This window comes from Lytechinus variegatus, chromosome 19 (genome assembly GCF_018143015.1).
Source record: "Lytechinus variegatus isolate NC3 chromosome 19, Lvar_3.0, whole genome shotgun sequence".
NCBI lineage: Eukaryota > Metazoa > Echinodermata > Echinoidea > Temnopleuroida > Toxopneustidae > Lytechinus > Lytechinus variegatus.
The window spans coordinates 9,777,090-9,803,187 of record NC_054758.1 but is presented as its reverse complement, the minus strand read 5'-3'; the positions used below and the strand labels follow the sequence as shown (position 1 = coordinate 9,803,187).

Sequence of the window (26,098 nt, the reverse complement as noted above, 5' to 3'; positions counted from 1 at the left end):
GTCGTGTTATACGCAACCTGCCGAAAGGTGTCTATTTTTGTTGATTTTCACAAAGCGTTTGACACGCTAGAGTGGAATTTTATTTGATATTGTTTAAGAGCTTATGGTTTTAAAACTGGATTTAGGAAATCGATAGCTATATTATATATATTCAACAACGTCATTTTGAATGGATGGCTAACATATTATCGTCTGTTGAGAGCCATATGGGCGTTATTACATTTTAAAGGTGTTCCGTTCGGAGCCAGAAGGGCGCTATTGCTGTACAAAGTCAATAGCAATAGCGCCCTTCTGGTTCCCAACGGAACATCTTTGATCTGCAATAGCGCCCTTCTGGTCCTCCGCCGACGATGTATTCCCATCAAGAGGCGTTACTCGTTAGACAAGGATATCCATTACCGGCTCCTTTGTTTATTTTGGCAATAGAAAAAAAAAATAGCCCTTAAAGTGAGAGATACAGAAAAAAAGTTTGGGGAAAATCGGACAGGTAATAAAAAAAGTTATGACTTTTTAATGATTTGAAAAAAAATGGGCAAATCAGTGAAAACTTTTAGACATGTTGCCAATTTGATGACGTCGTGGGTGCACTAATTACCATAATTTTGTTTATATTTATAGTGCAAAATGCATCATTTCTACAGTACGTAAGCTACAAAGTTTGTATTGATGTAAACATGCATATAGGGGATCTACCTATCTATCATCATGGAGCTTTAGCTCCATGATTTAAACACTCATAAATTTGTTATTAGTTGTCCGATTTTTCTCAACTTTTTTTTTGTTCTGATCATCTAATATTTCTGATCCTGTTGAAAAAATATTTTTGGGTAGACTCTTCTTTTTAAAATATGTGTTGCAAAAAACGGTGTCAAGAGTGATCATGATTTGGGGGGGGGGGGAGGGGTGACCGGTGAGAATGCAAGATTTTAACCTGCATGTATTATTTTTCATAGATGGTTTGGGCATCAGTGGATTACCGTGATTCATAGCATGGCGGTAAGGAGGTTAAATACTGAGCAACGTAATGTAGCCTACAGCGCAAGCTGGGGGATGATCATGGGGTGGCATGGGCGTACCCCCGCCCCCCCCCCCAGTTTGGGATGGTGTTCAGTCAGGGGAAAGTGAGTTTAAGTTCTGAAAAGGGTTAAAGACCGCCCCCCACAAAAAGTCTTCACGACTTATGGATCATGATTATTTTAAAAAATTGAAGTTTTGGGGCTGTATTTAATTTTTTTTTTTTTTTTTAATTTACAATCAATAGGGTAGTGGATGCCCATTCATTTTAAGACTAATTACGGCAATGGGATGTTGATTACAAACTCATTATGCGCCTATATTCTTGAAGTAGGTATACCAATTTAAGGCATAACACATTTATAGGCATATAAACTAATCCACCCACACTCTTCTCAGCTCATTTCACGTTGTTGTTGTGCACCCCCCCCCAAACACACACTCAAATAAACACATTATGAGATTGTGGTCATTGCCCACTAGGCGTTTGATAAATAAAAATTCAATTCATCTCATTTCCCTCATTCCCTCAAACGCATGCCCATAGTTACACCAAACCAAGCAATAGGCCAACCACCTTACACACCCCTATACGCATGTATAAACACCCCCCAAACAAAAAGAACACTTACATAAACACGTATAACATACATACACAAACACTTTTTCAATATATTTACAGACTAATATATGTATCCCCACACGCCACACACACACATATTAAAAACAAACATACACCAATACCTGTACATGAATAATAGTAAAGTCTGTTTTGACAGTGGGATTTAGATAATAAGCTTGAAGCTTACAAAATTTGTGGTGAGAGCCCCCTCCCCTGTCCCCGCAAGAAAATGAAATAAAAAAATAATAAAGGTGTACGCACGGCAGCCACGTTTATTGTGCCCCCAAGAGGGGGGGATACCTGGAAGAGTAACTTTGTCTTCATATGGAAGAATCATTTCACCCTGAAACACAATGTCGTGCGTTTCTAAAACTCTAAGTCTTACTCCTCTCTTACAGTAACTGCAGGCAGTGTTATTGAGAAGTCTGCATGATTATTACCCCCCCCCCTGCAGACAAATGAAGAAAAAGACTGCGTCCAAGATTAAAGACAAAAACTTACACCAACAAATGTCATACGAGGACAGAAGTGCATCTGATTAAGTGAATTTTAATGAAACAAGTAATCTATCACAATGTGAAAACATCCATTCATACACAATGTAAAAACTTCACAATGAAGTTGAAGCATGAACTGCACCAAACCTGGGTTATCCACAAAGTACTTATAAACACCAAACATGCAAAGGAACAATTGAAATGTCACATTTCATGAACTACGACCTCTTGTACATGTCCAACTCACAGTACTAAATACATACAGATTACTACAGATACTACAAATCTCAGTTCTTGAAAAATTTCCTTTCAATTTCTCATAATTTCTAGACATGCAGTGCCATATGTGACATAAGGGGAAGCATTGTATTGATGCTATGAACGATACGGAGCGCTTCATTTATCTATAATTATGAGCAAATTTTTTTGTATTAATAATTAATAATAAAATAATAATTAATAATTAATTAATAATTGTTATATTTATACCAAATGTATATTTTAAACCAAGACAAACGGTTAATTTATGTAACACATTGCATATTATGGCAATGGAAAAACTTGTTGAACCTTTGTTATGAATTGTTAATTAATAAGTTTCCTACTTCATACTTGAACAATAAACACACAAACGTATATTATACAATGGGTATACAATACTATGAAAAGGAGCAATGCATGTAATAACATCCAGCAAAATTCTTCAACGTTCGTCATGAATTTTGATATCTGTCCTGTTTTGTATAAAAAATAAACACAGCAATCGATATTATGCAGGTAAACTTTGTTTCTCAGTTTTTTAGGTGAATTTTTCGATAAACTAGTACAGCGAGAGAAAGAGAAGGGGGTGGTGCTGACAAGGGAAGGATATGTCATGAATTTCTTCTTCTCGTGTCCAATTCCACAAATACATGAACTACAATGTAGCTGTTACACATCTAGAGCAAGTGAAACATAAGACAAGCACTTATCAAATAAATGATATCCATTCCAGTACATTTCACATTACACTTGATCTCCTGAGCAGAAGTCAACTGAATTGAATAAAAAAAAACATACTCCAGCCATGCTTACACTTACAAAAATGACGTACCTGTGCTATCATGTATATTTTTATGCATATATACACTGATTGTCTGCCAAGTATACCTGCTTTGTCCCCAGCACCAACATTAAAAAAAGAAGTAAACCCCCAAAACATTAGGGGAGGCTTTAGAAGGCATTTGCTCAGGTAGGCAATAAGTCAGATTTAATTTTATACAGCCTTTTTAATAAGGCTGCTGAGAGTTAGGTGAATCAACAATGAAATACTTAATTCCAATTATTTGCAATTAAAGCTGCCTTCACAAACAAACAATCATCTGTCTTACTAGACTAATGATTACATCTCCGAGTTTGAACTAGAATCAGCTAGGCATGACATTACTAGCACAACATATATTTGTATTTATATATTGTACAGTGGGTAAAATGCTCTAGTTGGAGTGAGGCTGAGAAGCTAAATTTAATCTGAATGCTGGATGCTGAATCTGGTAGTGTAATTTTTAAAATTAATTGTGCATTTTTTTGTGCATAATTAGGAAATGAATTATTCATAATGCGTATTTTATGCATTTGGGGGATATTTTCATAATTTCAGCCTAAACAAGTACAAAATTACATGAAAACTGTGTAATAATGAAGATTAATGTTTCCCAAATGTGAAATAAATCAATTCTTATCTATTTTTATGAGTACAGCAGATTTGCATAAAGTATTAATGTATGTAAATGTACACAAATATATGCAGCTATAGCCTTTTTAATGACATGCGCATACTAATTCAGTACTGCCGACCTAAAAGCGCATTCTTGTCTTTTACATTTGGATAAGGGGTACCAAACTCATTAGATGTCAATAATTATTCAGATCATAAAAATATCAATCTCATTCCACCTGTCGACCTGAAAACCTTTTATTATTCAATTATTTTCAATAGCAAACATACATACATACATTTTCACAAGTGTTTCATTCCTGCACCAAAAGCATTCGTTCTGGTAAATGAGGGACATAGACAATTCATTGGACAATTAAATGTTTTCTATGAAGACAGGTGCAATGCAGTATGGCATGATGGTGCTATGCATTCATAGACATCTATAGATCTTAGTACCCCCTAAAGAAGCGAAAGAGGATAGAAAAGTACGGAATACGTTTTTTTGTTGGCATGTCTGCTAATTGGCCCATAATACCCCTTAGGTAGGTCTGATAAGGACAAATGTGGTATCAAAATCAGGGAGTAAGATTTAAGGGGAGTGAGAGCGATTGCTCTCCCAGCTCCCCTTAAATGCTTTTTGGGGAGTGATTTACAGAGCCCCTTGTAACCCCAATCTTTCTACGTGAAGAACAAATTTAGCTCCCCTAAAAATTCTCCTTGAGAGCCTCTAGGAGAGCTATTTATAGCTCCCCTGTAAATTTTAAAAATCAGTCCCTGCAAAATGTGTGCAAGACAAGACTGCAAGGGAAAAAGTCATAAAGCGAGAATCTGAAATTGGTAGCGGTCGCGATGCAATCGCCAAAACTATGGAGGAGGGCAGTTAGGGATAAATGATAAGAGCCCCAGGGGCCTGGTGCTCACCTGATGTCATGCAATTGTCATATGTAATTGCAAATTAGTAATTACCACATGCTTCAATTGAGCAACTTTCAATCCTATGCCTCTAGTAGTATTTTATCAATAAATTTGATTGAGAGATCCTCTGACTTGCCTACCAAATGGTCACCCCTGAACAAACTGTTGCCCTGTGGGCCCTATGTACTCTTAATCCTGCCAGCAAATCTGACATCAACTACCTCTGCCCCTGCAATTGCCTGAATCACATTTCAAAAATATGTTTGCATGCATTATTTTATTTAAAATCCTCATAGCTCGATCATGAGAGGGTACTCCTCCAATGCTCCACCCACTTGATTGTAAGGGACCCTAACACAATTCATCAAAGTACCATAAAATAATTGATAACAAGCATGACCCCACAGCTAATATTTAGGTGATTAATCACTATCCGCATGCTCTGTTGCCCATGAGCCGACAGTTTTTGCAGGGACGAGCATCTGTGCAGTTATAAGCCTTCGGCTCAGGTGAGCTCATATAGAAAGACTTCACTAATTGGATTGTTGAAAACACTCAAAAGGGATTTATGAAGACTGTAAGTTTATTTTATTCTAAGCACAATCCTGAATCTATCCTAAAAGATGCATGTTAATGTTACCAGAAATGTCCCGATTAACCTGTTAGCCCATCACCTCATTAACTTATCCCAAGTCGTTTGACTCTTTCCTCTGTCAGTCGTTCGGTCTTCCGCACCTCGTTCATGACCTTGGTTGCTATGGTCCTTACATCATGTCTGAAGGCTGGAAATCTCATTTTGAATTTTCTAATTTCTGCTCTTGCTGTTGAAATCAAAGTGACATTGAAGTTATTGCAATTACTATCAATAAAGATAGATATAGCATAGATTGCCATAAATTTAAAATAAGTTAACAGGTGAGAAGCACCTGATCTAAAAAACTCCCCGATAATATCAGGGAGATTCAGTGAGGTCTAACTTGATTCTCTCAAGTTGTTAGATGTACCAACACGTTATAAAAGTATGCATGGTATTCACATGAGAAAAAGAATGATACGAACACCCGTGGAAACCTCTTCTCTGAATGATGCATACGACTTAGCAAAATAGACTACTAGCAGTATGACAAATCCTCAGGGAATACTTTTTGCCCCTTTTTCCGCTTTTCCACTTTTGCTGATCCTTTTTATGTGTAAAAAGTCACATAACAAAAGGAAGCATCTGTACTACATGAGGCATTCATAATTCAGTCTCATTTATCCAGATTAAGAAGACAAAATAACTGGTAACTGCATCTAAAGACTGGGCTTGATAGAATCAAGTGAAAACTCAATTGATCTCCCTGATAATATCAAGGAGATTTTGAAGATTGGCTGTGAGAATATGATTGATATGGGGGGGGGGGGTAATTTCCGAAAATCGGTGTATCTGGTATTCCCCTTTTTAAATACCGGAGTACTCGGTGAAAAAACAAATACCGCTTCAAACTACAAAATGACCTATAAGTTGTAATGAGAATATTTACAGAAAAAAAAGCCAAAACAGACAAGGTCAGGGGAAACTCAATATTTTTAATGTATTATTATCCTAAATGGTCAGTATGACAGATGGCCCAAAAACATAACAGTGTGGCAGAGGCAAAAAAAAAAGACAAGGGTCACATTCAAACTGCATTTGTCTAGTAATTATATTTCAAACCTGAAAATTACATGATCAGTGTTTTCAAACACCTAGTAGTTTGTCAATGTTTGTGTAGATCATATGTGACCGCGTATCTCAAAACCAACAAAAAGTTGCACAAACCGATTTTACACAAGGACCAAAAATATAGGACCAAAATATGTCAATTTATTTTTCTACATATTTTCTGAAAGAGCAATTCTTCTTGGATCATAAAACAAACAGGAAATATGTCTTTACTGCAGTTTTTCTAGCACACTTTGTCTTTAGGGGGTAGAGTTCCCTTTTCATTCTTGAAATTCTTTTATATCCTCTTCACTTTCAAACTCTTGATAACTTTTAAAAGGATGATGCTATTGCATCGAAAGTTGAGAATAAGCATAACTAGACTGTTTGTAATGAGTGTGTCAAATTTCAGCTTAATTTAATAATACCTTCACAGTGATTGCTGTGGAGATTTGTATTCTGCTTTTTGTCCCATGCACCGCACGGAGCGCCCCTGGTTGAGATTTTGCATTTGAATAGACCCCAAACTTCAAAGCCCCTTTTCTAAGTAAATACTTTTTTTAGAATGGGTACTTTCTTTTCATTATTTTGATGGGTATGATGGTTGTTTTGAGATGCAGGGTCACATATTTAAAATATAGCAGATAGTCAAACTTACATGGAAGTTTTGTTTGAGTTGATGTGAAGTATTCTTTGAAGAACTCTTTTAGTTGAGCCGTTTCCCCAGACTCCCATCTCGTGTACCTCCGTTCTAAAATGTTGAGAGAATAATTATAGACAATGAAGAATATTCATAGACTATTGTTTTTTGGAATATCAAGATAACTTCAAAATAGAAAGCATGGGATTAGTAGTCATGTTTCAGGAGAATGTATATACACACAAACTCTATTTTGGCGAATGGGGAATTATTAATGGTCTTTCACACAATCAGAGGCTCGATAACCTCACTCAAGAATTGGTGTGTTTAAGGTGCTACATTCCTGGTAAGTTAATTCACATCACATCAATTCAATGACAAGAAATAAAATCTGCATGTGAATAATTGCCAGTTAGGGCTCCCAGCATTTCAAAAAGACGATCTGTGATGAAGTCTTAAAAATTCAATAATAGTTATTTCAACCTCATTTCCAGCTATAAATGTTTTCTATATGTTGAAGTTAACTATTTGCAGTACAAAAGACTTGTACTGCAGTCAAAGAGATTACACTATCAAAGGGTCATAGCATTTTATCCTATAGATGTTATTTTGATATTTTTGATATTTTGGGCCAATTATAAATTTCCCTGACATTTCTTTGATGTCAGTATAGCAGGGACAAAGAAAACTGTTACAGCAAGTTGTACCAAATAAATATATAATCAACAATTTCATAAAAGGACAGAGAGAATCCTGATTAGAAGGACTGGACACTGCAGGGAGACCTGTAATAAACAAAACATACAGAAATTCATACATCCATGTTTATTCATTGCAAATTAAACTGTATTAAAGATCAATGTCTCTAAAACATATTTTTTCTTTAGCACAAGGAGGAATAAACTAGTAAACAATTAGTTACACTATTGATATACAGGGATTGTTTTAATATGCAGTACCTCTTGATGAATCTTCCTGACGATTGAGGGGTACCAGGGTAGGATTTTTCCTAGGACAAAGAGGTCCAGGGGCTGATACACCACCAGATGATCCAGCTGAAATAAACAATACAGAAACAGAAAGTTATATTTTCACATTGCAGGTAATTCACTTAATGCCATTTATAACAGATTCTGACTGAGACTTATAAATCATAAAAACACATTTATTCCAAGAAAATGTAAAAAACAAACTTAGGTATATTATGATGACGATGTAAGAACATCAATTGCTAATACCTTTATACTTCTCATACCAAAATGAAATTTACTGAATGTGCAGGAGGTTCTAAAAAGTGAATATTTTAAGATGATTACCCCTACCGAAATTTAAGCGTGCCGCTTGCTAGTAACCAGCATGCGACTAGCAGGGCGCTCGCTTAATAAGCGAGTGCATGCTAGCGAACAGTCCCTGCTCGCTAAAAGATCGCTTAACTATTACTCTGCACGCATATCACACGCTTATTAAGCTAGCCGCATGCTAGTTACTAGCATGCCGCAAGCTTGCGCAAGCTAGTCGCACGCTTCCCGCAAGCTTGGAAATTTCTTTAGGGTTCTAGCACATGTCTAATTGAAGTGAAAAAAAAACATATAGTACCTCCATCATTACATCGTGATGAATTTTGAGGATCAAGGCGTTCCTTAGTGGGACTCTGTGGGACTCTAGGAGGAGAAAGAGGTCCAAGGGTTGGTACACCAACAGATGATCCGGCTGAAATGACCAATACAGAAATACAGAGCTACAAATGAGACATAACAATCATATAGACAGATTTTTCTAGGATTTTTCTAGTAATAGGATGAGGATGGCAGAATATTAACCCTAATCCTATTGGGATATTTCAATCACTTCAGTCCATCGTTGATCGCGCAAGCGCGCCGAAATTTGGCATGCACATAGCCTGTGATGTTAACTCTTAGATTGTGTAAATTTTTCAAAAATCTATTCATTAGGCTAAATAAGCATTAATTATGCATAATTATGCATGAATTCTAATAAACAGAAATAAATCACTTACTGAAGCTCCAAATGTGCTGGTTTTTGGTCTAGATACTCCTTGTAATGTTGCAGACAAATAATCATGACAAAAAATTGCTATCAAAATTAATTTCTTATGTATTTTATTGTTTTTTTCAATTTCTTATGTATTTTTTTTGTTTTTTCGACTTTATTATTTATCTTGTTTTTTTATGGATATTGTCGGTGACATAAGAGTCACAAAAAGTACATTTTTAATTCATTTCATCAATTAAAATGAAAAATAGACAATTATGAAAAAAACATCTGCAACTCACCTTCATCAATGTCCATCAGGCGCCGTCCAACAACAGTCAGAGCTTTTACTGCCAATGGGGCTTGGTAGATATTCTTATTCGTTTCCTCTGAATGACCAAGATGCTTGTATATGTAACCCCTATCCATTTCAGGGACATCCATCAGTGAGAAAATTGTGCTCACTCTGTGTCGATTTTTGGTTGCCGTCATGTTTTCTGGTTCTGTCAGTTTGAGTTGTTGACAAACGCTATTGACGGCATGCCAGCCAGATACGTGGTCATTAGAAGCCCCTGTACTTGGAAACATGAAACGGTTTGTGGGAGATATTCCAACCTCCCGCCTAATCTCTTCATCAGCAAGGATATGCATCGCTTCATGAGTGTCTTCAGGAAAGAGGACTGATACCAAATGCTTCACTCCCTTTCCACTTTGGTAGGCAATCTTCAGCTTGCTGGCCAGTGCCTTGTCTATTTCATCCAAACCACCAATCTGGCACTTGTCTAGCCAAGCACCTTTGTCAGCATCTTCCCACTCTTTCAGTAACAACCGGCTGGGCTCCCCACCCCTTCTAGCGTTGAATAAAGTGAGTCTGCAAGTTACATTGTTACGTAGGCTCGTATAAAGATGTAAATCTGGGAAGGCATATCTTTCACTGACAAGCTGTTTGATTTGAGCAGCAGTGTAGTCTCGAACTCTACGAATATCATCGTCATTTGGAGCTGACTCTGGTCTCCTAAGTTTTTCCTGTCTGCCTTGCTGGAGGGCATACATGGCATCTCCAAAGATCATGTTGTAATTGAGCTCTAATACGGAAACAAACTTATCAATCTCTCGTGCTTTCATATCACCCTCGTCATCATCTTCGATCAGATACAAGCCTTTCAAGATCTTGCTAGATGCCTTCAATAGATAGTACAATCCCAGCTTGAGGCCAGCTTTCAGTGATCTTCCATCTTTAAGTGAGTCTGAATCTTCAACTGTTGTGCATGTGTTAATGGCTTCCTCAAGATGGCCGAAATTATTTCGTTTAAATAAATCTGCAATATTCCCATCATCTGTAGGTAATTTCCCAAGGGTTTGCTCACTCTCTTTCATGTGCAAATACAAATTTGCCAGTCGTCTCATATCCGACATTACAGATTTTCTTACTTCTGCGTGTTTACTTTGTTTTCTCTTCTCTTTCATCCACAGCCTTCTACCAATTTTCAACAAGACAGGATCCGTTGTGCAAAGTTGGCTGGATCGGTTGCCCTTTCGAAATCTTGATACTATGTTTGTAACAAAATCAGTATCTTGAGCTAAGATTTCCTCATGCCTAAGCATGCTGACAGGCAAGCCAGCTCCATGAATTGCGGACTCACTTTCCTTTGCACACTTTCGCATGTGTCTGGTAATGTACGTTCTTGCAAAAAATCCAGTGCATATCGCACACATTACAGGCTCTGAACCTTTTTTTGACAAGCGCTCCCTCTTGTAGGCAGGAGATTCCTTCTTGGCCTCGAGTTTATTTTGAAGTAGGATTCCTTCTTTCCTCATCTTTCTTATCTCCGCAACTCTATGCTTCTTGGGTAGTTGCATTGCAATTTTCACTCGCTCGTGATCTCCATGCTTCTTTTGTATGTGATCAGATAGTTTAGAAAACATCTGCCCACAAAAGATACAATACCTATGTGGTTTCCTGTATCTTGTTTGCTTATTTGTTCTTGCATGATTAGTCACTTTGTGCTCATCTTTCTTCTCTGATGGCTGATTTCCATGATCTGATGTTCTGATCTGATTACTCGGGAAAAGAGTATGGTGACGGTCTTCTGTTTTGATGGGTTTCAAATCAAATAACTTGTTTTCGGCTTGCGATATCTGCAAAACTTTTTTTTTGTTGTTGTTGTTGTAATCTCTGAATTTTCTCTTACAAGGAATGGGTTCATCATCACTATCATAATCTGATTCATCTGTTTCAGGGATTCTATCTAAAGGAGCCCACTCATCACCTGAATCAGAAGCAGACTCAGAACTGCTTGATGAGTCGGATACTGAGCTACATTGGATAGGTGACTGCAATGTACTTGATGCCACCTTTTGGTCAGTAGGCGACTGTTTTTTACTTGATGCCAGCTCTTTGTTAGTGGGAGACTCTCGAGTACTTGATGCCAGCTCTTTGTTGGTGGGAGACTCTCGAATACTTGATGCCAGCGCTTGGTCGGTGGGAGACTCTTGAGTACTTGATGCCAGCTTTTTGTTGGTGGGAGACTCTCGAGTACTTGATGCCAGCCCTTTGTTGATGGGAGACTCTCGAGTACTTGATGCCAGCCCTTTGTTGGTGGGAGACTCTCGAACACTTGATGCCAGCGCTTGGTCGGTGGGAGACTCTCTAGTCCTTGATGCCAGCTCTTTGTTGGTGGGAGACTCTCTAGTCCTTGATGCCAGCTCTTTGTTGGTGGGAGACTCTCGAGTACTTGATGCCAGCGCTTGGTCGGTGGGAGACTCTCGAGTACTTGATGCCAGCTCTTTGTTGGTGGGAGACTCTCGAGTACTTGATGCCAGCCCTTTGTTGGTGGGAGACTCTCGAGTACTTGATGCCAGCCCTTTGTTGGTGGGAGACTCTCGAATACTTGATGCCAGCGCTTGGTAGGTGGGAGACTCTCTAGTTCTTGATGCCAGCTCTTTGTTGGTGGGAGACTCTCGAGTACTTGATGCCAGCGCTTGGTTGGGGGGAGACTCTCGAGTACTTGATGCCAGCTCTTTGTTGGTGGGAGACTCTCGAGTACTTGATGCCAGCTGTTTGTTGGTGGGAGACTCTCGAGTACTTGATGCCAGCGCTTGGTTGGGGGGAGACTCTCGAGTACTTGATGCCAGCTCTTTGTTGGTGGGAGACTCTCTAGTCCTTGATGCCAGCTCTTTGTTGGTGGGAGACTCTTGAGTACTTGATGCCAGCTCTTTGTTGGTGGGAGACTCTCGAATACTTGATGCCAGCGCTTGGTCGGTGGGAGACTCTCGAGTAGTTAATGCCAGCTCTTTGTTGGTGGGAGACTCTCGAGTACTTGATGCCAGCTCTTTGTTGGTGGGAGACTCTCTAGTACTTGATGCCAGCTCTTTGTTGGTGGGAGACTCTCGAGTACTTGATGCCAGCTCTTTGTTGGTGGGAGACTCTCGAGTACTTGATGCCAGCTCTTTGTTGGTGGGAGACTCTCGAGTACTTGATGCCAGCTCTTTGTTGGGGGGAGACTCTAGTCCTTGATGCCAGCTCTTTGTTGGTGGGAGACTCTCGAGTACTTGATGCCAGCTCTTTGTTTTTGGGAGACTCTCGAATACTTGATGCCAGCGCTTGGTCGGTGGGAGACTCTCGAGTAGTTAATGCCAGCTCTTTGTTGGTGGGAGACTCTCGAGTACTTGATGCCAGCTCTTTGTTGGTGGGAGATTCTCTAGTACTTGATGCCAGCTCTTTGTTGGTGGGAGACTCTCTAGTACTTGATGCCAGCTCTTTGTTGGTGGGAGACTCTCGAGTACTTGATGCCAGCACTTGGATGGTGGGAGACTCTCGAGTACTTGATGCCAGCTTTTGGTTGGTAGGTATAAATGGAGTATAAAAACAACGATATTATGGTTGTTATTATGTAGACAAATATCACTTACACATGAATTAAAAATAAAAAATCTGGAAATATTTGACTGCTGTGTTGTGCTGTTTGCGCTTACAATATTCTGCCCCGCGAATCAGCGGGGCGTGCACAGAGAGTTCCTGGTTGTATGTACAGGTGATTTGAATTCACATTGATTTTGTGTGTGGACAGTGCACTGTTCGAAAAAAACGACCTGCTCCGTTTTTTTGTTTTGTTTTTTGTTTTGCAATAATTCAGCCATTTCTAGGTCAATTTTTATTTAAACAAACTATGAACATATATCTATTGTGGAAAAACTGTATGATGCATGTGGATAGTTTTGCTGCAGCTCACAAAGTAATTAAATATCTGAAGCGCCATCTCTCCCGAAACTAATCTTTACGTTTAAAGCCCAAATATAATTTTGGTAAAGATTTCAAAATGAGAATTATACGGGATGTTTATCATGACATAATACAAGCATTTGGAGACCATAGCATAATTTTTATGTATTGACTCCTTTTGAAAATTTGAATTTGACCGTTAAATTGTATTTAGCGCCCTCTCTCGATAACAGTAATATGATGTTTATTATTGGGCGTATGCTAGATTGTTTTCGAGATTTGACCACAGAATGATAAAAAGGTATACACAAAAATTGAATTCTGAAATTTTCATCCACTTTTGAGCATGAGAAGGTGTTCTTTATCAAGAAAGAATATTTCGGTTAAAACTCGGGTCCCCCAAAACTGTATATCTTAAACACATTTTACATGTAGGTAATAGCTTGACCAAAACTCATTTATTTTTCACACCATTTTTTGTGCACTATATGCATGCTATTATCATTATTTCATTTAGATTTGAAGACAAATTTTGGAGAAGAAAATATTCACTTTTACCAAAACTTTTCTTGACCTTTAAGGTTGGGTTTACTTTTTTATAGAATTTTGCTGCTTGGTTCCACATTCTTATGTACATGTGTAAATTGTCTTAAAACAATTTCATTTCTCAATTTCATTGTTCTTTTGTGAATAATATTGTTTTGTATCTTATAACTTTATGCTCCTGGAACCCTCTGCAGAAAAGCTGCATCATGTAGGTGCAGCTGAGCAGGGCAATCCAGCCATACATTGTCATTTAATTGTATATATATGGAAAATAAATACAAATACAAAACACATTACAGAGAAAATGAAAATTAAATTTTGTTTTTCTGCTGGGTTAGCAATTAAAAACAAAAATGAACCTCAAAATTTTTACCATAAGCAGTCTTCAACTTATTTTTTGTTTGTTTGGAGCTGGCAGTTGTTGGAAACGGTGGGAAATGGAGATAAAAGGAGCTGCTAGGGCATAGGGTTAAGAGAAAAAATACTAGACAAGACAAAAATACACATAATTTACAAGTAGCTTCATGTACATATTTACCTGTTTCCATGGTTCCTCCCCCTTTTTAAATCCATAATCATACAAAAGCTCTGTGCCACATAGAACTTGGCTGTTGAAAAAGGAAACAGTCCAGTGTGATCAGTTAAGTGTTTGCAATTTGTCCATCCGTGACACAAAATATAATTTGTCATAAAATTACTATAAAGATTTTTTGATACCCTCTAATAAAAAGTAACTTTCATGTTTTGAAAGATCCTTGTACACAAATCTTATTCTTATGAGGGAAAATTTAAGCAAATTTTAGTAAACCACAGCAAAAATTTCAGCTTTTACAGTACCGGTAATATATCAAATCTTTGCTTCTTCTACGGGTGCTGAAGTTTAGAATTGCTCAGACTAAACCATTTATCAGCAGTGTTTTAAAAAGTTGGCACCTTACAAACATTTCTATCTGTGCATAAAGTGTTTCACATATCAAAGAAAATCAAGAGCTTGCTTTGAAACTCTACTTGACTAATTGGAAATTCCATCTATCTTGACTTACATTAGAAATTATAGCAATCATACAATAATATTTTTTTACATAAAAATATCAAGAGTATTGAAAACTCAGCTCCTAATTACTATCTCCCACTTTACTTTGGGAGAGCGATCATTCCATTGATTTTCATTTAAATGAGTAACCATGACATCCAAATTGCAGTTTGTCAATTGATTAAAAAAAAAAAAAAATTACCATAGGACTTGTCACTTTGGAAACCAATAACTTTTCAAATTCTCATTGAATATAGATTTGGTTTCAGTTTATAAAAATATGATTTTTTACCTGTATCTTTGAGAAAGTCCCATTCTATTTGTTTCAGTGATCACAAATAAATGCAGGTATTTGCAGCAAATGTGCAAATTCTCTTTAGTCCACCTTTTTTTTAAAGAATGAGGCCTGTTAAGCATACATGTAATAATCAATTCAACTTCTCGTGTTTGACTGCAGATGGTGATAATGAAAGTTGCTGCTATTGTTTCATAAATGTTGTTGTCTGTTGTCGCCAGTTTCAATATTATAGCATCATGAGCACATTTATAATCTTTTCCAAGATGACTTGGGAAATTTGCTGCAAAAAATGTTATTTCTTTGTGATCACTGAATCAAATCAGATAGGACTTGTGCCAAGATACAGGTAAATAGTCATAATTTCTAAAAATCTAAAGACACAACTTTTTCGATCGATATACTCAGATACAGGTATTGGTTGCTAAAGTCCGGTAGTAATTTTTTTTTTTGGGGGGGGGGAGGGGGGAAAAAACTCTATGTCTATTTTCATTATTTCCAGTAATAATATCCTAAACAATAAATCATCAAGTAACTAGTCAAATATTATATTTTATTCATGATTTATTATCATCTATTTTTAAAAATGTTTACATTTTAGCAACAAACGGTTCTGGAAATAAATTTTGCTTTGTCAAGCATGTGAATCTGCTATAAGGCAACGATTGATAAAAGTAGACAGGACTAGTCCATGGAAGACTAAGACTACCTTCCTCTCATATTAACACAAACTCAAGAAGAAAGAATTTGGTGATATAGGAATTGATTTCAAAGCATACAATTCTTATCATGTACACTCTCATGTTTCCCTATAGAACTCAACATTCTAACCCGTAAAACTCAAGGGCAAGGTAATAATGTAAATTGAAGAGATTATAATTGTGATGATTCTCGCTCTTCAGTTGAATCTGAGAAAAAAATAACACATTTTTCAATAAATTATATGCAGTAAAATAAGACAATAATGTACTACAATTGTTCCAAAACTACCGTCTTATCCATTAACCCTTTGAGCGCTGATGAGTCAATTTTGCACATTCGTACAATTAGATTGAACAATTGTAATAATTAGTTCACTCTGTCATATTTCTTTTGAGAAGCTGGCAATTAATTTTTCTGCTGAGGGGTTTTTTAGTTTTTTTAGGAATTCTAGAGCCCATAATTTTGAAATATTCAGCAAAAATATGATTTTCATATTTATATATTGAATTAATAATCATATTAATTCGTAATATATTGAATTTTGATTTTCAAATAGTTTTGAAGAGTTTTTTCGTAATTTTGAGGACATTTCAAGATGAAAATTTATCATTGAAAAAGTCATATTTTCAAATTATTATATGAATTATTAATATTTTCCATATTCAAACAAATTTAGTTATCTCAATTTATGACCTAATCTTGTAGAATGATATCATAGGAACCTAAAACTGAAAGTTTTATTGTTTTATTTCATTAAGTTTTTAAAATATTTGCGTCATAAGCCATGAATTTCCGCGTAGTCCCACATGTGCATAATTTTGCCGTATTTTGCAAAATTTTGCCATTTTTATTAGCCTTATTTTTGTTATAAAATTTAACATAATCATCCAATTTCATATTTTTATTGTTTATATCTTCAAATTAAATATGTTTCATCATTTAAGCATAGTTTAGTTGCCCTAATTAATCCTCAATTAAAGAAAAACATGAAAATTGGTCATTGGGCCACTTTTCTGGCCCTTAGCAGTGTACGGGTTAAGGAACATATAGTACATAAGTGCTAGTTTGAACCAAGGGAAAAGGCATTCAAGATTTAAGGTAAATACCAAATCAACAATCGTCATCATTATTCACTGAAAATCAAATCAGCGCACAAAGGGTTAAACCGCTTTAAAATTTAAGGACAAAATAACGTTCTACTTCAACATTCATTAAAAAAATATCTCAGGATGTATAAAGAATAGCACTTTCAATGTGTAAACATTCAATCCAATGTAAATGGTTTTCCAGTAGCATGCTTAACAACAAATGACTGGGGTTAGCTCTTCATGTTGTTTCCTTTAGCCTTTCTGTGATCACATTGACCTGTCCTGTCTCATTTGCCAGACTTCGTATTAAGTTTTAAGAAATAAATACAAATGAAAAAATGAAGGTTAAGATGAACTACGTACAGACCTCTCAACTCATGAAACTGAAAAAGAACTGTGTGGTACAATATCGAATAGGAGATCTCTTTCAAAATGGTCACAAAACTCTCTCAGAATGGCCTAAAATTAATATTCTTTATGCCAAATTCCTAATGGTTGGGAGGTCTGTAAAATACATATTATCTATATACATTCCTGGTCTTCTACTACTAACCTTATGCTAAATATGCACAAATGAGGCACATTTTGAATTGCTATGACCTTCACCCTGCAGTTCCTCTCAGCATTTGTTTCTGCATGGTTCAGAAGCCTCCCAAGCCTTGAATTCTCCTCACTTGCATCGATGCTGTATTTGAATGAATAAGAAGGAAAATAATTAATGACTTGAACCATTCAGTCAGATATAAATTGAAATAATATCTAAAACTTATGAGCACAAATAAATTTGTGCAAACAAGTGGAACGCCTCTGGCAGTCTCGCCTGCATTACGCAATTCAATATAGCAGCAGTGCTGACTTTGATGGTCAAAGTTCATTAACACTAAATGATCTTTCACGTTGAACATGTGGCCTGCCACTCATACAAAATTAACAGCAATACTTCGTAGTCTTTTGTCCAAGTTTCATGAAATAGGCCCTTATACTTTTAAAGTATATTTCCCCCCAAAAAAGCTTACCCATGGTTCAGGTTCATTGACCCTAGATGACCTTTGACCTAGATCATGTGACCAGGAAACTCATGCAAGATGATCAGTGATACTTGGTTACCCTTCTGTCCAAGTTTCATGAACTAGGTCCATACTACCCAAGTTATGAGGACATTTAAAAAATAAACTAAGGATTATTCTAAGTTCGTTGACCCTTAATGACCTTTGACCTTGATCATGTGACCTGGAAACTCACGCAGGATGATCAGTGATACTTGGTTACCCTTATGTCCAAGTTTCATGAACTAGGTCCATACTACCCAAGTTATGAGGACATTTAAAACATAAACTAAGGATTATTCTAAGTTCGTTGACCCTTAATGACCTTTGACCTTGATCATGTGACCTGGAAACTCACGCAGGATGATCAGTGATACTTGGTTACCCTTATGTCCAAGTTTCATGAACTAGGTCCATATACTTCCCAAGTTATGATGAAATTTCAAAAAAAATTGTGCATATTCTAAGTTCGTTGACCCTAAATGACCTTTGACCTTGATCATGTGACCTGGAAACTCACGCAGGATGATCAGTGATACTTGGTTACCCTTATGTCCAAGTTTCATGAACTAGGTTTACATACTTCTGAAGTTATGATGACATTTCAAAAACTTAACCTTGGTTAAGATTTCAATGCTGATTTCCCAAACATGGCCAAAGTTCATTGACCCTAGATGACCTTTGACCTTTATAATGTGACATGAAAATAATGCAGGATGATCAGTAATAGTTGGTTACCCTTATGTCCAAGTTTCATGAACTAGGTCCATATACTTCCTAAGTTATGATGACATTTCAAAACCTTAACCTTGGTTAAGATTTCATTGTTGACACCGTCGCTGCCGCCGTCGGAAAAGCGGCGCCTATAGTCTCGCTCTGCTATGCGAGACAATATACAGATCTATTTTATATGTAGCAAAATACCTTGGTGTTTATGTGACTGTATGTGATTATAGTCAGGATATAAATTAAATAGAGTGCAGATGGAAGCACAAGCAACCCTTCAAAGTATTCCTAATATTGATTTTGAATGAGATGCTGTTTTATTTTTGTTTACATTTCTTTTCATTTTGATGTCCCCTTGTATTACAAAAAATATATAAGCGTTATTGAACAAAAATGTATATTTGCATATTTCGCTAGCGACAAAAAAAGTGCACTTGCACCATAGCGCTGTGTATGCACTAACATCAACATGCGTGTACTATGAATGGCCTCCCACCTATACGCGAATGCGCTGTTTTCGTCTTTCGCTGTGTGTATGCACTAACATCAACGTGCATGTACTATTGATGGCCTTCCGCCTTCCCTACGAATGCGCTGTTTTTTGTGTAGCTTGCAAGGGTAAATTTTGGTGGTTTTTCTGACGCAAGAATACTCGCTAACTTTAGTGCGAAGTATATATGCTTTTCTAGCTATCGGGACAATAATGCCTGAGCTGAGAACTGAAGTTTACCGCTTTCCTGAAGCGCGCATTTCCGACTTTCGGATCTCGATCCGGGAAGGAAAAAAAAAACGTGGAAAATGTAGATTGGTGTTTGAGGGAAAAAATTGGAATTCCGCGTAAATTCGAAGATTTCACAGCCCATAACCCAATAAAAAAGATAGAATTCACATAGCATAAATGATGTAGGAGGTTACAATTTATAATTCACATTTTGAAAACCTCATTTTTTACAATTTTTGGGGAAAAATTAGCTAATTAGCATATAAAAGGTCCAAGATTGTAAAACGTCAAATTTTTGGATAGCTTAGTAACTCGGCGTTCCACAAATATATGGTTTATTAGGGTTTTGAACATCATAAGTGATTGTTTTGGGCCATGCTTCTACCCCCTCCATTTTGGCAATTAATACCATACTTGGTACCTTAAGCTTTTAACTCATGTGAGCTACAATGTGATAGTGAGAACTGAGCAAAACATGTTGGATAGTATATTACTTCCAGATATGTAAGATTGGGTCTGCTATGAAACCTACCATAGTTTCTTTCCTTTCCAGGTGAATTCATATCTGAAGACACTTTCTATTTGTTCTTCCCTTCTTTCAAGTTCTTCTTCTGTAATCAGATGCCCTTCATATTCAGCTATAAATTCACCTCTTGTAATATCCCTTGTAGCAACTACACCACGACCTGATGATGAGAAATGTTAATTCCAAAAGATTAAATATGACTTTATTAATAAGAGTTTGATGCCTTTTGATCGATTTATAGGCAAGCATTAAGATAATGGGGATGGGCGCGGGTAAGATTCCTGAAATGGGTCATTCCATGCCAATTCACCCAATAAAAGTGCCATTTTGGACCTTACCCTCTCAGAATTTGTTCAAATTCGACACACATAAAATTTAACATTTGCTTTCCATGAAACAAAAAAAAAATTAGTTGAAACGGCCCATCGGTTTTTGAGCCCTGGCCCGCCCTTTTTGTTTTGTTTTGGCAAAAAGGGGAGTGACCTTCAACTTTCAACGGCACATTGCGCCTGAACCGGTTGACCAATTTTTATTTTAAATGATATTTACAAATTTACTGTTGGCCCTACATATTGATATTGGTGTTGGTAATGTGTGTACAAGTCTCAATGATACATGAATACTTTCAAACTAAAGTTACATTACAATCAATTAAAATACTACATCGTAGAGAGCGTAAACCACATCAGCAATTGTACATATCTCATGTTGATACTTCAAAGATCTGTAGGGTATATCTAGTATGGGACAGTAGAGCTGACTAGGAAGCACACTCATTGTTATTTCCGTCAAAACTACAGCTTTCTTGTGAGTTGTATGTAGGCCAATTGCACCCCAATCAAAAGGGCTAAGCAAATATAGTCTACATATATTATTCATTTTGTTTAATGTTTCCTGTAATACCTGATAGGTTGAGTTTCCCTTTTTTATTTGATTTCAATGTAATTTTAGTTTGGGAGTATTCATGTATAATGGAGACTTGTACACACATTAACACCAATATCAATATGTGGGGCCAACAGTAAATTTGTAAATATGATTTAAAAGAGCTTTTTAGATGAAGAAATAAAATATCATCCTAGATCTTTACATATTATGTTGATATTATATTGACGATTAACTTACATAAAATTCAAGTTAAAAAATTATTCGGCCGGGGGTCAAAATCAAGGTCAAAGCAAAGGTCAAGGGGTAATTTAAAGTGCTATGACCTGAATCTGAATCTGTGAAGTTCCTGGTCCTGATCCTCAAGTGGATATTGATGACCAATAAGAACGCTAGCGATCGAGAGAGCTCATTATTTTCAGTACATTTTGGAGTTGAGTTCCACCACTTTACAATTGGCTGGAGGGACTATAGTAATTATTCCTTTCATGACAGTATCCCAAATAAACTGTGGGATACTGTCATGAGAGGAATAATTACTATAGTCCCTCCAGCCAATTGTAAAGTGGTGGAACTCAACTCCAAAATGTACTGAAAATAATGAGCTCTCTCGATCGCTAGCGTTCTTATTGGTCATCAATATCCACTTGAGGATCAGGACCAGGAACTTCACAGATTCAGATTCAGGCCATACCACTTTTACTCAAATAAGTTTTGATACCATTTTTGAATTCCTCTTTGAAATTTGAATTTCCTATTGAATGGTACTAGTTTCATAAAAATTGGTCGACCGGTTCAGGCGCAATGTGCCGTTGAATGTTGAAGGTCACACCCATTTTTACCAAAACAAAACAAAAAGGGCAGGCCATAGTGCAAAAACCAATGGACCGTTTACATTATTTTTGGGGGGGTTCTTGGGATTAAGTAAATGTAAATTTTATGTATGCCAAATTTGAGCAAATTCTGAGACGGTAAGGAAAACCCATTGGGTGAATCCAGATGGAATGACCCAAATGTATCTTGAGTAGATATGAAGTTACCTACCACTCATTGCTTTTCCAATTTCAATGTAGATTGCTCCAGAAAATTTATCAAAATATTTTTGCTGGAAATTGGAATCCCTCAAGTGTATTGCATAGACTTAGATCTAATTTACATAAACATGAGTTCCAACAACCACAATTCAAAAAGGTTTTGATTTTACTTTACTTCTGCTTTTTTTTCCAATTCCAGTATTCCAGTTATTGTTTAGCTTGAGGCTGAGAATGGCTCACTCTATAGAAATGAGCAAGAACCAAGTCCAAGGTCTACTCAAGCGTAGGTCTTGGCATTTTAAAGTTTTTTACTTTTATGCTTAAAAGTAACTTGATTTGTTTCAATTGGATAACTATGCAAATTTAATGTGAAAATATCCCTGGGTCAATTACCTTTTAGAACATTTATGATTTGTCACTTATTCTAAATTATCTATCTTCTGGGGTGTAATTGTCGTTCGGGGGGGGGGGGTTTCCTGGGGATATTTGTCCTAGGGGTAATTACCCTTGGTGTAATTGTCTGAGCAATGCAGACGGTAATTGTTTTCTTAGAGTAGTCATCCTCTAACCATGAGTTAGCTATTAGAAATCGTCTGAAAGTTCTATCAATGAACTTAACACTTCCTTGTCTAATAATCTTTTCCAGGGTTGTATTGATCTACAAATATGAATATTGAAAACCATCCATCTTCTTATGCCATACAATATATGACCCTCGTTGTTGACAATTGTTGCAATTTTGCTCTGTGGAGTGATGCGATCATTTCGTCATTCGAATTTTGTGCGCCTCGGAATAGAATATTTCTAGATAGATGGCGCTATATAAATGCCTATTATTATTATTATTATTATATAGCGATCTCTGTACCGCAATCCATTCGTAAATCAATGCTCTGCTTTCGATGATTTGAAGTCAACAATCTATTTATTTGTTTTATATAAATAGATTCAACAAATAATTGTGTATTTCAAGAGATTTATTGCTCCAAACATCAGAATCTAAACACAATTGTGAAAACTGCACAAATTATTGTGACCCCATCATACATTGAGCTATCCATAGCTAGACTAGATCTATGTTACGTAGCACCCAAGGCATACAATTCCCTAACTTAAGCCCCCTGAAGATTATTGCTCTTGCACTTTTCTCTGCAAGGAACATACAAATTGTGGAAAATGCTGATGACAGAGCTAAAGAAAATCTAACCTTTTTCCTTGTTCACCCATTTTTGTTGGATCCAGTCTGGGTCCTGGCCACAACTAATGTAGTGCTTCGCTACCTCCTCTGGCTTTCTTCTTTTCATCTGCAAAAATGAGAAGTAAATCTATTGATATTACTTAATAGCATTAAGATTATTGATCTACATTAAGTTATTTGACTACCGGTATAGATCTAACATCTAGACTAGATCTAGGGGCCTAACAGTTTAAAAGTAGATCACACTGATAAACAACTGGTTAGATCTTTTATTCCTCTTTGTCCTATTAGTATTACGTTAGACTTCTATTATTCTAAAAATTGTTGTTTAGAAAATTTACTATTTAGTTTAGGTTTATCAGTGTGGTCTATTGTAATTCACTCGGATTAATACTAGTAAATCTAGACTCTAGTAACTTTTTGTCCAGTTATTGGGTGTCCGGACACTCCATTTTAACAGCCATTTGAAAAGGTTTACAATCAAATTCTTCGTTGTTTTTTAGCACAAAATGGGAAACAATATTGTGGAGATCAAATATTGATGATGAAAAGCACAATTCAACGTAGGCCTAGATCTATAGATTTTGGCTTAATCCAAAGACAAAAAACAGGGCTTCAATTTTGTTAAGACAAGTGTCCGGACACCCAACCCCCCATCCTAGGACTAGTCTAGGCCCCTAGACAAAGTCTAGATCTAGGCCTACAGTTAGCCTATCTAACTTAGACCTAGAATCTATTATAAAACTAACCTAGTTTATAGCTTGGAGGGCCTGCCGCTTGGAGGAAATTTTTGCACCAATAACGGCCGCGGAGCTACATTTCATTTTCAGATCTAACAGTTAGTCCTAACTGTTAGGACTAGATCTAATGAAGAGAAGTCTCGGCAGCTTCTTCTTCTTCGGTTGGTTTCCTCCAGTCTGGAGAACTGCAAATGGTGCAGAGGAGTTGTTCTACATGATGACAGGATCAGATGGGGGTAGGCCTAGTACACAGAACAGGGTTTACGTGACATTCGTACGTTTAACATGTAGATCTAGATCTTAGTCAAATACAAAACTGAGAGAGGAGTTGTGAAAAGAGGACTGAGGAGTTGTGAAAAGCATGCACTCAACACGGCAATGAAGGCTTAGGCTAGCCAAAGAAAATTTCAATGTGTGCTCAACTTTTAAAAGAAAAGAGGAAAAATAAGGCAGACAAAATCAGAAATACAAATCGTATGGTAAGAGTGCCCAAGTCTGCGCAGTGCCCATGTCTGCGCACTCACGTAAATGCACAATTTTCATACTTTCATAGAACAAAATATCAAACTGATACCAATTTTCAATCTTGACCGCAGCAATCCATTTTGATACCAAAAACTACAAAAATATTTGATTAAAAATGAGTATCAGCAAGTTTCAATTTGCTACCCTGAAAATTTCAATAATTGTCAAAAAAGAAATGTCCGAAACTTCACTGCATTTGATTTGCGTGCAAAATGAGCTAGTGCGCAGACATGGGCACCAATCATTTTTGCTACACAAAGTGACAAGCCCGTCTGAAAATCGTAGAAAAACATTGTTCTTGTAAATAATTTCTTGAATTTTTTTGTTTCATTGATCATTAGAATATAGAGAATGGAATGACATTGATGACTCTCAAAATAATATTTTACTTTGTAATAAAATCGAGATCAAATTTTAGGTGCGCAGACTTAGGCACTCCCTTCATATTACAAATCATGACTGATAACGTGAGTCCAGATCGACAATAGTTTTGTGTTAGCCTAGGCCTACCGGTATGCACAGTGATCACTGACTTACCTTTAAGTTGCTAGAAATATATCCAAAACTTAAAGTTCTTCTTCTACTTCTTAGTGAGTACAGTCCACCATCTGTCGTACTCTTTACAATTTCAGGAAACTTTCAGGAAAGTTTCAGGAAACTTTCAAGAAACTTTCCACTCACGGGCGGAAGGCGTCGTGTTCGGTCGGCTGCACTGGTTTTAGGCGCGACGCAGCTCCTCGACCTCATCACCTGCACCGGCCGCGCCGCGCCGGGGCAGCCGGGCCAGGCCGGCCGCCTAGTGCAGCGCCCATATGCTAGGCCGTGCTAGGCGCTGCCGAGGCCTGCGCGCGCGGTAATTTGTGCTTTTCGCTGTTCTCGTGCACACTACATGTTCACGTTGCAAACGCTTATCATTGTAACAGCGAAATCTTCGTAGAAGATATAAAAGTAAAATATATAGAGATTTTCGAAAAAGGAGGGGCACTATTAGGATTAAAAGCATTCATGTTTTGTACAGTTTATATATTGTGGTGTAGTTTTGGGATAACGTAGGTGGTGGATTGAGTTACATTTTCATTGATAGATAATGTTGATATATACCCCATTTTACAAAGATTGTCAGCATATACATCAATTCGCCTTAACAACCAGTTTTCCTCCAAACGGTATATACACACAGTTTTGTGCATGATTGTAATGTCAGAGTACTGCTGGGTAGATTTGGCCCAAAGTTCGTAGGAAGTAAAAAGGAATACTGCCCTCTGCTGGAATAGATTTTAAGCATTTCGTTGAACCCCCGTCATTGAGAATTTTAGCTTTAAAACGTAAGGGCGAATCCAAATATTCCCCTTTGGGTCGAGTTCGCCCTTCCGTTGATTATTAACCCTAAAGCTTCTCCTTAAGTAGGATTTAGATACATATATATATATATATATATATATATATATATAGAAGCAATTAGAATGTTTTTTTAACTCATCCTATACATATTTAAAGATTAACAAACCAAAGTTATACCTTTTCAGAATAGAATATTTCGAGATCCCTTTATCGTAACCAACTTGAGTATAGACTTTGTACTTGTTTACAAATTCTTTAATCCGCAACCTCAAACATTACATACAATCTGAAAATATATTTCTTGCATATCAAAACAATCGAAAATAGCGTTCACATATTAAATTTACATATATATCTGTGTATTAATAATAAATGTGCAATATTCCGCTCACATTGACAGACCACTC

At 36.7% G+C, this 26,098-nt stretch overlaps 1 protein-coding gene and 1 pseudogene across 1 annotated transcript; both read right to left on the bottom strand.

Moving 5' to 3' along the window:
- Positions 1–4,939: 4,939 nt before the first annotated feature.
- LOC121406021 lies at positions 4,940–9,502 on the bottom strand. The gene is made up of 5 exons (XM_041597023.1): positions 9,366–9,502; positions 8,668–8,781; positions 8,031–8,126; positions 7,090–7,182; positions 4,940–5,568 (listed from the first exon to the last, which is right to left on the bottom strand). The coding sequence occupies exons 1-5, from the start codon at positions 9,490–9,492 to the stop codon at positions 5,426–5,428; spliced, it is 573 nt and encodes a 190-aa protein (XP_041452957.1). The 5' UTR covers positions 9,493–9,502; the 3' UTR covers positions 4,940–5,425.
- Positions 9,503–9,522: 20 nt separating this feature from the next.
- On the bottom strand, positions 9,523–25,781 carry LOC121406266 (annotated as a pseudogene).
- Between the last annotated feature and the right edge of the window lie 317 nt (positions 25,782–26,098).